The 15,917-nt window shown below is 38.4% G+C and overlaps 1 protein-coding gene across 1 annotated transcript in view; it reads left to right on the forward strand.

Annotated features, from left to right (window-relative positions):
• LOC150080788 (uncharacterized) overlaps positions 1–15,917 on the forward strand; it is a 190,404-nt gene that overhangs the window by 105,680 nt on the left and 68,807 nt on the right. Inside the window, exon 6 of the mRNA XM_090382064.1 lies at positions 1,556–1,731. Within this exon, the coding sequence (XP_090238190.1) occupies positions 1,556–1,731 (176 nt within the window). The remainder of the gene's footprint in view (positions 1–1,555; positions 1,732–15,917) is intronic.

Here is a 15,917-nt window from a genome sequence, read left to right on the forward strand (position 1 = left end):
GTTCGAGATGTCAAGAGCAACTATTTGTTGCTCTTGACATCTCAAAGACTTTCAATCGTGTCTGGAATAAAGGTCTTCTAAACAAGCTTCCATCTTATGGTTTGCCAATTGTTTTTTGTAATTGGTTATCCAGTTTTCTCTCTGATTGCTCACTGAGGGTGATGGTAGAAGGCTCTCTGTCTTCTAACTTCTCCACTAATGCCGGTGTCCCCCAAGGTTCAGTTCTTTCCCCCACTCTTTTCCTCTTGTATATTAATGACCTTCTTCCATTGACTGGAAATCCTATCCATAATTTTGCCGATGATAGCACGTTGCATTCCACTTTCCATTTTGAGAAACCTTGCTCTGCTCAAAGGACACCAAAATAAAATGGATGTGAAAAGAGAGTTTACAGATGTTATTTTGGTGTCCTTTTGTGTAACTTTACCACAGGAACAAATATGTTTGTAGCTTTGAAGATAATTTGTTTAAACATTTCCCACAGTGCATTTGTATGCACTGTGGGAAATGCATACAAATTATCACAATATGACAAGAGTCAATATATATTTACTGAGTGAGTCAACAACTACGTAAATATAAATCGAGTGTTTCTTTCTTATCCAATCCCTAGTATACTGTTATGCTAGGGATTGGATAAGAAAGAATACAGTATATTTGCCATACAGTTCTCTATTGACTCTTGCACTTATTGTTGTCTCTTTGGTATTGCATGGTCACATCGACAGTAGTTTCAACTTCAAAAGAAATTTCCAATTCCAAGGAAGATTTTAACATTCTTTGACTGGTTTAGAATGTCCTTAAGTTGCTATTGTGTCATAGTTGAAAAATCAGTTAGCTGTCTGTAAGAATGTCACAAGGTGGAGTAACTTTCAGACTTTGCACACATTAACTCTGGTGTGCACATTAACTCTAAGGTAGGCGCCTCCGTAGCCAGGTGGGAAGGAGCAGCAGTGCGTAGCACACGCTTCTTGATTAGACGGGGGTTCGAGCCCGTCACCACCAAATAAGGATGATGCGGAAAGGTCAGGGAATGACCACCGCATATCCCGGAGCAATATGGCCGTAGTTGCTAATGTTCCTAAAAATCAAATAACAAATAACATTAACTCTAAGGTAAAAATATTTCCTGCAACTTATGGTGGTTTTCCATTTTTTAGTCCTTTGGAAAGGTGTGGGAATTCCTCCATCTCCAAGGAATTCTTAAATGCCTCTTTATTCAAGGCTGTAGTGACTGATGTCAGGTAAAAGGAGTAGGGTGGTTTTTTGAGTTGTTCTGAGTTTTTCAGCCTGCAAAACATGCAAGTTGGCCTAGGAACACACTTGCACAGAAATAAAATATTTGTATTATGTAATATAATATAATGATGCTGAGATATTTAAAAGTAATGGCAAAAGTAGAAACATATTTTTAAAAAAAAAACAGAAACTTCAGATAATTTTGATGTTCTAATGTGATGCTTTACATAGTTGCTGATATGATTTATTATTTAGTGATTTTTCATTGCCCGAGGTTTTAAAAAGTTGATAACATTTAACCAGTAATTATTTTCAGGATAGAAATGGTCAAGTTGACATGCCAGTTGAAGATATTTTGCAAAGTTTTTTCCCTGCAACAGTAATTGACTTAAGCTCAGGGAAAGTGCGCCAGACATCACCACCTGCACCATGTAATAAATCTTATGATGATGAGGACCAGCATTCAACAGCTGCTAATCTTTATTCTGATGGGTATACTGTTTTATAGTTACCTTTTTCATGAAAACTTATATAAAGAACATCAATTTCATTCTAGTTATTTGAATTTATATAGTTATTGAATTTTGCCATCTTGAAGTGCATACTTGCATGTACTTCATGCCACACTGATTTTATCTTCAAGATTACACAAAGCACACTGTTTCACTTTGTATTGCTGCTTTTTTTTATTATTCATTCACACATTTACACATGCAGAATTCTTTAGAGAAGTGAAGGACAGAAGCTTATTAAACTCTAACAGGGAGCTTAATGATTTTGTAATAACTGATAGCAAAGTAGAGGAAGAATTGTTGAAGTTAAACATAAGAAAGGCACCTGAGGTGGATGGGATCTATCCAGTTATATTAAAGGAGGCAGCAAAGGAAGTACGCAAATCCTTAGCCATAATTATGAGAGCTTCCTTGGACCCCACGGACTGGAGATGTGCTAATGTATCCCCCAGTTCACAGAGGAGTATCAAAAGGCGACACGAATAATTACAGATCTGTTAGTTTAACTTCTGTTCCCGGGGAAAATAATGGTGTCACTGGTTAAAGCATTGCAGGATCATCTAGATAACACTGCAGTAATCGTTCATATATAGCATAGGTTTGTTAAGGGAAAGTCTTGTCTGACAAATTTGATTGGATACTATGATGTGGTTACAAAGGAAATGGATGCAAAAACTAATTTTGATATCATATACTTGGATTTCAGGAAAGCCTTCGATACTGTTGTGCATGGAAGACTACAAATTGGAGCAGTATGGTATTAAGGGCAAGTTGCTACAATGGATAAAAGGGTGAGAGAGAGAGAGAGAGAGAGAGAGAGAGAGAGGTGCTCAATGGATGCTGCTCTTTCTGGGCTAATGTTATTAGTGGAGGCCCCCAGGGTTTGGTGTTGGGCCCGCTGTTGTTTTGTATATTTATTAGTGATATTCATGAAGGTATATCAGGCTTAATGTCCAAGTATGGAGATGATACAAAGGTTGGCAGGGTTGTTAATGACAGTAACGGCAGTGTGCTACTGCAACAGGATCTAGAAAAGTTGGGCAGATGACTGAGAAGTGGCAACTGAAGTTTAACATTGACAAATGCAAAGTACTGCATATGGGTAGAAATAACCCCAGAGAAACGTACCAACTGTGTGGTACTACACTTAGGCTGGTAGAAAATGAAAAAGTCATTCAGATATGAAGTTTTCTGAGCAATGTAGACAGACTGCCAGAGCAAGTCATGGGGGTATTGTCAATGATATACAGGAATTTTGCTAGTAGGGAAAAGGAGGTGATTATCCCTTTGTATAAGGCAATGGTCACGCCATGCCTTGAGTACTGCATACAGGTCTGGAGGCCTCATTTTAGGAAGAATGTAGAGTTGCATGAGCGAGTACAAAGAAGGGCAACAAGATTGATGAGGGGGAACAAAGGGGGTCCTCTTACCAAGAAAGGATTAAGTTCTGCAAATTGCAGCGGCTGACCTGATTGAGGTGTATAAGACCTTAATGGGTTCAGCACGCTTAATTCTGATGGGATTCTTCCCTTTCTCAGATTAGGAACCTGAGGGAGGCCATAAATTCAAATTAACAAAAGACAATTGTAGAATAGACATGCGTAAATTTGCCCTTAGCCAGCGGGAAGTTGATAGCTTAAATTAATGCAAGTGGAACTGAACAAACATTTAGAGGGAATGGATGTGTGAAATTTTTTTTTTTTTTTTTTGGATGATGCTACATAAGCTTGCTTTCTTGCATCATATGCCTCTACTACTACCACCACCACCACCACTCATTTACTGCTTTCATGGCCTTAATTGATGCTGCCCCCCCCCCCCCCCTTTTTTAAGTATATAAATAACATGAGTATGTTGCTGTGTCCATCTACAACAGTTTTCTTAAAAATTTCATCAGTAAGTTATGTGATTTAGGTAGATTGGTAATGGTGTTTTGTACTTAACAAAAACATTTTTTTATTTCTGGATATTTCTCAAGGCTAGCTAAATCCTTCATTTTTACATAATGAAATGTAAACAACATAATAATCAATGAAGAAAGAAAACTTTATTCCTTTGTATTAGTGAAGGAAGCCACTGGCTTTTGCCGTGCTAGCCAAAAATAAAGAATAAAATAAGAAAATAAAAATAAAAAGCCATATAAAATAAATAATAAAAAAAATTGAAACCCTTGTTCCATCCTCACATTGGCAATTATCCAGCTATCCTTTGAATTTCTGTAAACTGTTCGTTCAACTATTCATGGAGGTAACTTATTCAAGCAACTCGCTGACTAAAGAAAACTTCCTTCAGTCCAGTCTAAATCTTTCATTGTAATTTGAATTTGTGGCCCCAAGTTCTGAAGTCATAACAGTGAAAATTTTGCCTTTTTCATTTTACTATACCCTTTCAGTCTTATAGACCTCAATCAGGTACCCCCTGCTAAGATTTCTAGTTACCAAGTTGTCTGGTGGTCCTTGAGGCTTGTCGCAGACATTCTCTCAGGTATAACAAGTTTGGGCTTGCTACCTGGGAGTCTAAAATGCTGATTGAACAGATGACACTTGTTGGTCAGGTGGACCAAATTTCAGTGAAGTTGGTCATTTTGTGACAACCAAGTCCTTTGCACTTTCATTGTGTTGGTACTGTTAGTAACCCGGGGTCTCTCCCCTCTCCCTGTATGCAAGTCTTGAAACACTGCACCAAGTATGCTGGAGGTGACCACACTACACTGAAGCATGCTGCCACTCTGTGTCACTAGGCAATTACTAAGTGGTAGATGATTAACATCAACACAATACTAAGTGGTAGATGATTCTCATCAACTGGTGTAATACCACCACTGCAACCTGATGGTATTGGAAGCTTGAAGTTGTGAAACCTATCTTTAGTTTCCAGAGAAAAGCTCAAGCAACACCATCTCTTCCATTAAGCAGTATGGAAGAGATGAGGGGATGGAAGAGAGGTGGAACTGGTGGCTATGATGGGTATAATGGTGAGATCCAATATTCCTTACATTTCAAGGGTATAGCTCTAAAATGGTTTTCAGAGACCAGCTGCTAGATAGTCTACCAGACCAAACCTATTAGTAACTATCTGGAGGCATCCAAATCAGCTAGTATATTATCTTACTGCCTCTCTGACAGCTAGTGACTGGAGAGAATCCGAGTAGTGTGTACATGGGGAGGAGCATTGTCGAGGCCACATTTTGTCAAGGAGCTGGTTATATCATGTGCCGTATTTAAAAATTTCATTACTAGGTGCAACATGTCCACCCCCTCAAATTTCACAGTATTTATTAAATGCTGTGATACAATTGCCAAAGCTATTGCATCATGAATAGTTAAACTAATGGAACAAGCCTATCTGCAAAAATATCTAACCCTCTTTCTCTCTACTCCCTCATCTATTTCACAAAAATTCATGGTCTCAGTTCCAATCTCTATGATTTCTATTTCCACCTACAGTCTGTCAATCTCCATTTACTTTTTTCTGACAGAATCCCAATTACTGGTTTCTTCAGCCACTGCTCATCTCAGTTGTCCTAATTATTTGCTCTATGATTCCTTTCACGTTAAAGACCTACTGATTTGGAATTTTTTTTTTTTTTTTTTTTTTTTTGTCTTCTCTGCTTTGTCTTCAAATCTCTCTACCCCACTCTGTCAAATTTATATGTTGCCTCTGTAATTCTCTAAACTCCACTTGGAACTCAACTTCTTCCAGTCCAACTTTTCCAATAGGGAAATAATTTTCCATGGCATTGTTTATCATTTCAGCTGGCTTCGATTTTTTAGTTATATGGAGCTCTCTGGTCAAGGTGCTGAAACTTGAGTAATTACTGATGACCTCACACAGATTGTTCATTTACCTGCCAGAATACCAGACAATCCAAACCACACTCCCAAAACTTTGATATGTCATAAATGGCCCTTCAAAGGACACACTAAATGTTAGTAGTTCTCTAGGATCAGATCACAACTTAATGATGGTCTCTTCTCCAGTGGAACCTTTCTCTTGTGGCCATTCTCAACTGTCTTTGTCTACTCAAAGAGTGTGTGCTACTGAATGGTGAAATGGGTAATTACAGAACTGTTAGTCTAACTTCTGTTCCAGGGAAAATAATGGAGTCACTGGTTAAGGAAGCGATGCAGGATCATCTAGACAAGGCTGCAGTTATAGTTCAGACACAGCGTGGGTTTGTTAAGGGGAAGTCTTATCTGTCAAATATTATTATTATTATTAAGCCATATGGTGCATGGAAGCCTGAAGCTTATGCTGCACCAGCCGAGAGAGAGAGAGAGAGAGAGAGAGAGAGAGAGAGAGAGAGAGAGAGAGAGAGAGAGAGAGAGAGAGAGAGAGAGAGAGAGAGAGAGAGAGTGTGTGTGTGTGTGTGTGTGTGTCAGAAGTAGAAGGGAATCACCAAGAAAGAGAAAAATGATATCCCATACTCACCAGATGTTGAGCCCCTGGGGTTAAAGGTTTTTGTTGGATACATCATCTAGTCAAGACTGCATTTATAGTTCAAACACAGCATGGGTTTGTTAAGAGGAAGTCTTGTCCTACAAATTTGATTGGATACTATGATGTGGTCACAAAGGAAACTTGAGTAATTACTGATGACCTCACACAGATTGTTCATTTACCTGCCAGAATACCAGACAATCCAAACCACACTCCCAAAACTTTGATGTCATAAATGGCCCTTCAAAGGACACACTAAATGTTAGTAGTTCTCTAGGATCAGATCACAACTTAATGATGGTCTCCTCTCCAGTGGAACCTTTCTCTTGTGGCCATTCTCAATTTTGCATTGTTTAGCATTACAAGAATGTGAAATGGGATGATTGGCAAGATTTTTATTCTTTTCCTTAGTTGGATTACTGTTTTAAATCTTCTGATGTCACTTGCTTATGTCGTGGAAATGAATTTATTCTTCTGGACATGAAATTTTTTATTCCACACTAGACCTTAAAATCTCCTCCTTTGTTTAAACTTTGGTTTTCTGATAAATGTACTAAGGCAGTTCAAGATAAGAAGGTTGCATATCCCAACTGTCTTGGATCTAAATCTCCAGATTCATTTTCTGCCTACACTAAAGTGTGCAACAGTTGTAAAGCAGTTATTAATCAATCCAAATTAGATTTTGAACAAGCTAGAAAATTATTCTTGTCCAAACAGTAGCTGAGCATTCTGGTCTTTTGCCAAAGCTATTGGATGCAAATTTTTGTCCATCTATATCCCCATCTCTGTTAAAATCCATGGTTCTGTTGCCTCCTCAGCTAAAGATAAATCCTACTTTCTTTCCCCTAAAGTTTTTGATGACCTTGGAAAATCATCTCCTACCATTCCCAGTACACTCCCAATTATCCGTTTCCTCATCTACTGATCATCTCAGTTGTCCTAATTATTCACCTCCTGTAGTCAAAAGGAGGTCAGAAGACATTAAATGAGTTGTGTGAGTTAATTACTACAATTTACTTGTAGTAATTAACTACAAGTTAGTTATTTGTGTGAGTTAATATAACTACAATTAAAAAAAAAAAATGAACTTCATATTATTTATGTGTATGAAGAGCATCATGTTTTAGGTTCTGGACCTAGAGTGGGGGACAAACAAACTGCATCACTTGTGAATTTTGCAAAAAATTCGTTTTGTGCTGCATTGTGGGTTGCAGAAATGTTCAAAATGCATTTGTTAGATGGGATTTATATCTCTGAGAATGACATCCAGTAAAAAGACTCCACCTCATACCTAATTGCCATAAATATCTTCCCAAAGGGTAAAATGCGTAATTAATGGAAATATGAGAAATCATGCAAATGGCAATCATAACAACCAAACAAACATTTTATTGCATTTACATATATAAACTCAAATGACAAGTTAACGTAATAGTATTATATATATATTTTTTTTATATGAAAACCCCAAACACGAGAGGTATTAGAACCTATAGTAATTAGTACCATGCTTCAGTTGGACGTTGACAAGACGAAAGAAGATATTTGTTGACATTAGACTTGAACTTCCGTAGACTGTAATTTTCAGGAAATACGTATGAAGGAAGGTAGTTCCAGAAAACGGCAGTTGAATGAATAAATGAGGAAGATAAAAAGTTGGTTCTGTGAGTTTGAAGTTGGACAGTAAATGGATGTTGGGTAGTAGCGGCATGTGTTCGGACTGTTTTGAAAGAAAGAGAGGGAATTATAAAAGCCAATTCAGAACAACAGTGCCCATGGAAGTATCTGTAGAAAAGACATGCAGCAGAAACAGTACGTCTATGAGACAGCGAGTGGAGAGAGACTGTTAGAGATGAGTCATTAATTAACCTAACTGCCCTCTTCTGAATGGAATGTAGGGCAGATTTGTAATTTGTACAGAGTGAACAACTGTTTGGAAGAAAAGTAACGCCGAGAGTGAAAGAGGAAACCAAGTTTTTTAGATGCAGAGGAACCAATATTTGTAATGTACTTGTGCCAAGAGAGAGATTAGATGTCAGGGTAATTCCAAAAGAGATATATCAACTTGCCTAGAAATCAGAGTGTCACCAAAGATAAGCATAGGACCAGAAGAATCCTTTTTGCGAGAGTAGACTGAGTTTCAGAAGGGTTGAAATCAACTAAGTTGTCTTTGCCCCACTGGAGAATTACTTGAAGATTGGCATATAAGGAATTGGTAGCAGATTTTCGAGAAGTTGAAGCTGATTGAACAGGGCAAGGTTTCTCGAAATGGAAAGTGGAATGCAATGTGTTATCATCGGCAAAATTATGGATAGGATTTCCAGTCAATGGAAGAAGGTCATTAATATACAAGAGGAAAAGAGTGAGGGAAAGAACTGAACCTTGGGGGACACCGGCATTAGTGGAGAAGTTAGAAGACAGAGAGCCATCTACCATCATCCTCAGTGAGCAATCAGAGAAAACTGGATAACCATTTACAAAAAACAGTTGGCAAACCATAAGATGGAAGCTTGTTTAGAAGACCTTTATGGCAAACACGATCAAAAGCCTTTGAGATGTCAATAGCAACTGCTTGTGTTTCACCGAACTTTTCCATTGAATTTGTCCACAAATGAGTAACATAAGCCAGAACATCACCAGTGGATTGACATTGACGGAATCCATACTAGCGATTGTTGATCAGACGGAAGGTTTCTAGGTAGTCTAAGAGTTGGCGATTTATTGATTTTTCAATTACTTTAGAAAGAGTAGAAGTAATTGCAATGGGATGATAATTGGATGGGAGAGATTTTCACCCTTTTTAGGAACTGGCTGGATATGACAAATTTCCAAACAGAAGGAAAACACCTTTGGAATAAAAGTAAAGAACAGGAGTTAGTTCAGGAGCACAGGTTTTAAGAACAAGTGGAGAAATGACATCAGGACTGGGAGCTTTATTAGCATCAAGATTCATCAAAATCCTTCTGTCATCCTTTTGAAGAAGACCACGGGAGGCATTGAATGGAGCATGCTAGGAATGGTGGGAGGTGTTTTACCAAGATAATTAATACAGTCAGTCCTCGTATAATACGTGTTTGCACTACACGAATTCGATCATACACAGTTTATAAATAGGGGAACGATATCTTATATAACACGAACCGAATTCGCTTATGCACGATTCGCCTTTGTATTTACAAGAAATGGCAGTCGAACGCGGAATCATCCCAACCGAACGCAGCATTATAGGAATGAAGAGAAGATTCTGAAAATGTATTTATGTTTTTTATATCAGTGAAGGGGAAACACATTTCACCATAATAACATAAAAACCAACACAATTCCAGCTATCGGTATAATCGCAAATGCAATTAGATCGAGTTTACTACCAGTTTATAAACCGATTTCACCAGCAGAAACCCAACTGGAAATTGTTTTTATTGTTTTATGGTAATAACCCCTAGAAATGTGCTTTAGTAAAATGTGAGGTGTTAATCTCAGCCTTTATGGTGTTGTTTATTCAGTTGCTACACACGCACAACTTTGTTTATGTGTATCAAGCGTGCCTCCTCGTTTTGTAATTGTGCTTTGTTCCCTAAAAATGAGTAAAATACTTAAAAGGTGCGAAAAGGAAGCGTCCTGGTGAAGATACCGCAGATTCAGAGAGAAAAACAAAAGCAATATTGATAAACAGAGGCGGACTGGGTCAAAAATTCTTACCCGGGAAAATTTATAGTAGCCTCATACTATGGTTTATGGCCAAGATCACATCGGCTTCCAGCCCACCGGGGTTTCCCGGGTAAGGCTTATGGCCAGTCCGCCTCTGTCGATAGAGAAAAAATATGAAATTGTGAAACGCTTTGAGCGAAATGAAAGACCAAGTGATATTGCACATGCTACAGACCTAAATGAGGCAACGCCGGGAATTATAAAGAATGCAGAGAAAATAAAAACAACTTTCATAGCAGGAACAACTCAAAGTGTAATTAAAATCCATTAGATTAAGACGCAAAGAATTGGAAGAGATGGAACGCCTGTCATCTGTTTGGATAGAAAATCAAACAAAAAACAAGTTTGCTTACGATAGAAATAAAAGCATTAGCAATATTTTATTACGTAATAGTCGTAATAAAATGTGTAAGTATTTTATTAAGATAATTTATTGTGTTTGGTAATGTTTTGGTTACAAATGTGTGTTCAATCTTGTGTAGTCGGCACCTAACCCCATTTTTCCCATAGGGCCTGTTGTTTATATTGCACAATTTTGCATTGCATGAGGGTTTCTAGGAACGCAACTTCGTGCTATACGAGGACTGACTGTACATGAGTTGGAAGAAAAATGGGATGCTAGCAGGTCAGCTTTATCCTTGGCTGAAGTGACAACAGAACCATCTGGTTTGGACAGGGGTGGGAGCAGAGATGGGCAAAAGTTGCGACCAATAGCTTTGGCAAGAGACCAGAATGCTCGGCTACCATTAGGCCAAGAAGCAAGTTTCCTGCTCTTAGCTGTTCAAAGTCTAGTTTGGACTGATTAGTAATTGCTTTACAATTGTTGCGAGCTTTGGTGTAGGCAGAAAATGAAACTGAAGAATTAGAAACAAGCCAATTACGATATGCAACATTCTTCTCTTGAACAGCCTTAGCACATTTATTGGAAAACCAAGGTCTAGATAAAGGACGAGATTTTAAAGTGGAATGTGGGATAAAGGATTTCATTCCTGCAAGAATAATTTCACTGACACGATCTGAGCAAACGTTGACATCAGAAGTTTTGAAACAGTAATCTGACCAAGGAAAAGAAGAAAAGAAGTCTCGCAGGTCATCCCATTTTGCATTCTTGTGATGCCAAACAACACGAGGTTGGGAATAACCATGAGATAAAAGCTCCATTGCAGAAGAGACAATCACCAAGTTGTGATCTGAGGTGCCTAAAGGACCACTCACTTCGACCGTGTACTTAGAAGGGTTGTTTGTGAGAAAAAGATCAAGCATGTTGGCTATATGGTTAGGATTGTCCAGTATTCTTGTAGGTAATGAACAATCTGTGCACGGTTATTAGTAATTGCAAAAGCCTTATCATCTTGACCAGCTCAGTCGGTGTGACTAGAAAACGGAAGCCAGCTGGAGTTGTGAACATTAAAATCACCAAAGAAAATTACCTCACTGTTAGGAAAGTTGGACTGGAGAAAGTCAAGTTGCGACGAGAGGAAGTCGAAGAGCTCCAAGTGATTAGTGGAATTGGGAGAACGGCAGAGATAATTGATGAATTTGACAGAATGAGATAGAGAGATTTTAAGCCAGAGAAGATTGAAAAGAGGAGATTCCAAATTACCAAGTCTCTGGCAGGGAATATCGGAATGGACATATGCACAAGTACAACCTTTGAGGCGAAAGGAATCATACTGCGAATAATTTGGGCAACTGAGATGAGCAGTGGTTGAATCAACCGATAATGAGATTCTGTCAGAAAAAGTACATGGGGTTTGGCAGACTTCAAGTGGAAATGACATCGTTGAGATTAAAATTGAGACCATGTATATTTGTGAAAAGAACTATGAAATGTTTGGGAGGTTTAGATCTTTTCGCAGATAAACTTACTCTATTAGCTTGACAATTCATTGTGTATTCAATAGTAAGAAAAAGTGGTGGTGGGGGGGGGACATGCTGTATAAAGTAATGAAATTTTTTGATATGGTGTACACATAGTAAGAATATACCCAGATCCTTGACATAACGTGGCCTTGACAATGTGCCTCCTCCCCCCACATACACACTACTCTGACTCCCTTTAGTCAGTATCTGGCAGAGTAGATGTAGTAAGATTATGCAATAGATGATCAGGAAGCCTCCTAAAGAGTTACCAATAGGTTCGGTCTAGTGTACTAACTAGTGGCTGGGCTACGAACACCGTTTAAAGCTGTACCCTCGAAATGTAAGGAAAATTGGATCTCGCCATGATGTCCATCATAACCTCAAAAGTCATCAGTCATACTGCATGGTGGAAGAAATGGGGAAAGGTTGGCCGTAATTTAGCTCTGGAGACTAAACATGGGTTCCACCACTTCAGGCCTCCAATAAGCAAAGTGGTGGTATTGCTCCACTTGATGAGTCATCTACCACCTAGTATTGCTAGGTATCACAGAGGGGCGACATTCTTCCATGTGGTGTGTGGCCACACCTCGACCCCTGCTTACATTGGTTCACACCTCAGTGATTACTCACTGTGTGCTTGTGCATGGGGTTTTACCCAGGATTACTAACAGTCCCACCATCGTGAAGGTGCAAGCAGAGGATTTGGCTGTCACAGACCGTATGGACTTCGCTGAAATTGGGTCCACTTGACTTGATTGTCACCCGAATATCAGTTCGATCATTTTTTAGACTCCCAGGTAGCAAGTACAGCTTGTCTGGCATATCTGCGAGAATGTCTGTGACAACCTCATAGACCTATTATGTACTGTAAATCAGAAAAATAAGTCCTCAATATTTTGTTGTTCCTCCTCGAGCTGCAATTACAGCCTTGCAACGATCTGGCATGGAGTTGATAAACTGCTGGACGTATGGTTGCCCAATTTCGTGGTACAGTGCTCTCCTGCAGCTGTATCTTTCGTATTGGCTTCTTCTGAGCAATTTTTTATGACCTTGTGCACCAGCAATTTTCAATAGGGACTGTTGAATTTAAATTGTTGCCGGGCCAGTCCAACACTGTAATTCCAGCATTTCTGAGGTATGACTGCACCTTAAGGGAGAAAACGAGGGAAAACATAGGTGTAAGTATGTTTTAAGCCTTGTGAGACAAGAAGACAAACTCATCGTTAAATCTAAATAGTATAAAACTTGTTAATTTTGCTGTGTGGCAAGGTGCTGAGTCCTGTTAAAAAATGCAGTTTTTGAATGTCTGTCTGGTGATCCCTAATAACGGGGTTTCAGGCACTCCTCCAAGATAGCAGTGTAGGTTTCTGCATTCACCATTCCATTAATAAACTTAATTTGTCCCACCCCTTTGCATGTTATGCATTCCTGGACCATCTAACTAGCAGGGAAATGTACAGTCGATATTATGCAGTCAGGATGGTATGCCTCCGATTTTCGTCTTCTGACCTATTGCTTCCCACCCCAGCCATGCAGGTTGAATTTCGATTCATCAGTAAAGATGACGTGTCCCGTTGCATTTTTGTCCATGAAACATGCATTTTAGCCCAAGCAAGTCGCTTCTTCCTCATTTGTTGGGTCAACAAAGGCTTCTTCTTGGGCCAATAGGCATGCAGACTGCATTCGTGTCTTTGGATGGTTCGTGCACTTGTTTCAACACCAGAGGCCTCTCAAAGTCCAATTTTAGATCAGGGGTACAAGCATGGCGATTACTAAATACTGTTTCAAATATTGATCTTGGGATCTTGAGAGTGCTATGACCTGGATCAGGCCATAGCACTCTCTTACAGCCTGATTCAGGTCTTCTCCTCACATCCCCAGTTTCACGCTTTAATTTCAGCACCTGGTATACTGTTGACTGGTGGTAGCTTATTTTATCAGTGATAGCACACAGGAAGCCCTTCCTAGGTCAGAGCATCAGGTACACTTTTTGTCTTGGTGTCAACTGAACATATGGAGCCATGCTTACACCTCCACAAAACAGAATACTAATGAGCGTGTTATATTCTTCCAATGGTGTATTTATAGAAACGGCTGATGCAATACCTTGCAATTACCTGTCTGATGCAATATAAGTGTTATCTGATGCAATACCTTTGCTTTGCAACAAGCAAAATGACTAACGAAACAATATCTATATCTTATACGTTTCACTATAAATGTTACTTTTTTTTAAGGTGTGGCAGTTTTTTTGTTTGCCACTGTATACTGTTCCCTTGATCACATGCCAACTTCTCTTGGGATATCAGGGAAATAAGAAAAGTGAGATGTCATAAGAGATTAATTGATCCCTGGTTGGTCAATGAGAGAGAGAGAGAGAGACCAAGAAAACCTATCCCATGCTTTAAAGATCAGAGGCTTATATTAATGTATGTGGGTTTTAATAGCATGAGTTAGAAAAAAAAAACTTTTTTTCTTTTTTTTTTTTTTTTTCTTTTTTTTTACATTATAAATTTCTGTTGCCAAATTATAAATTTGAGAATACAGGCACTCCCTGGCTTACGTAATACTCGACTTACAGAAATTCACTTTACATAAGTTTTTGCCAGCTGGTGCAAACTTAAAAAAATCATGGAAACAGAATTTGTATCCCTTAGGAATAAATGGAGGTATCGTGAAAATATCGTAATGTGAACCCAATAACACATTGTTTTTTTTTTGGGGAATTTGTTCCAAGACCTCGGATTTTCACTATATAACTAAGTTATCTCTCTAAAATGTCATTTTTATAATGGAAATTGCATTGCACTTTCATTGTTATCCTCTGTTCCGTTATAAGAATTATTTTTGAACACCTTGTGATATTTTTCAAAAACACATTTCTGGAGGTCACTACCATAAAACAATAAAATCAGTTTGCACTTTCTGGTTGATTGGGCTTTTTTGTTGGCGCAATATTATAAATGGGTAATAAACTCAATCTTATTGCATTTGCAATAATACTGATAACTGGAATTTTTTAGGTTTTTATGTTATGGTATTATGGCGAAATGAATTCCCCTTCACTGAAATCTTCAATTATATTAAAAATCATAAATAAATTTTCAGAATCTTCTCTTCATTCCTATTTACTTATTATAATGGTGAAGGGAAAGGGACCAACAGAAAGTGCAAATGCTGGCAGTGCTAGGAAACGAAATAAAATTGATTTAGAAATGAAGATGATTAACTAAGAAGTACAAAGCAGAGCAAAATTTGTCATCTATTGCACGGAATTAGGTCTTGCTGCTTGAACAGTGAACACTATTTTAAAGGACAGTGCACGTATAAAAGAACATGTTAAAGGATCAACGCATTTAAGATCAACAGTGATCACAAAACACCGTTCAGGTGCTATATCGAAAATGGAAAAGCTATTAATAATATGGATGAAAATCAGATTCAGAAGCAAGTTCCCCCAAGTCCAATGCCCATTAAAGCAAGAAGTATTTATGAAGATATTAAGGATAAGTTTAACAAACTCCAAGCCAAGTTCGTGGCAAGCAGTGGGTGGTTTAATAGGTTCATGCATCACGCTGGTTTCCAAAACATTAAAGTATGTGGTGAAGTCGCTAGTACCAATTCTGCAGTTGAAGAGAAATTTTGTGATGTGTTGGAAAAAAACCCCTTCTAAATCTCCACAGCCCTCAACTTCCGTGGTGCCTCCATAGCCAGGTGGTCAGGAGTGGCAGTGTGTAGCACACGCTTCTTGATTAGACCGGGGTTCGAGTCCATGACCACCAAATACGGAGGATGCGGAAAGGTCAGGGAATGACCACCGCATATCCCCGGAGCAATATGGCCTTAGTTGCTAATGCTCCTAAAAACCAAATAGCCAACCTCAACTTCTGCAGTGATGTGCTTATCAGCTGGAGAGTTAATTCTGGTAATGATGCTCGAAAGATAAAACTTGCTGACATTATGCCTGTCTCCTCTCTCATTTTGTAATTTTTGAAATTTTTGTAATTTTTCCTGCTCATGAGATAAAAAAATTTAATAAATAATTCTATTTATATATTTGTCGAACATTTCTTTTTTTGCTTCAATCAAATTCAGTGTGCATAGTTGCGAATGCTGCATAAGCATGTAGGGAAATTTCGACTTACATAGAGTTCC

Source organism: Mastigoproctus giganteus, chromosome 9 (assembly GCF_048544385.1).
Source record: "Mastigoproctus giganteus isolate SK-2022 chromosome 9, ASM4854438v1, whole genome shotgun sequence".
In the NCBI taxonomy this organism is placed as follows: Eukaryota; Metazoa; Arthropoda; class Arachnida; order Uropygi; family Thelyphonidae; genus Mastigoproctus; species Mastigoproctus giganteus.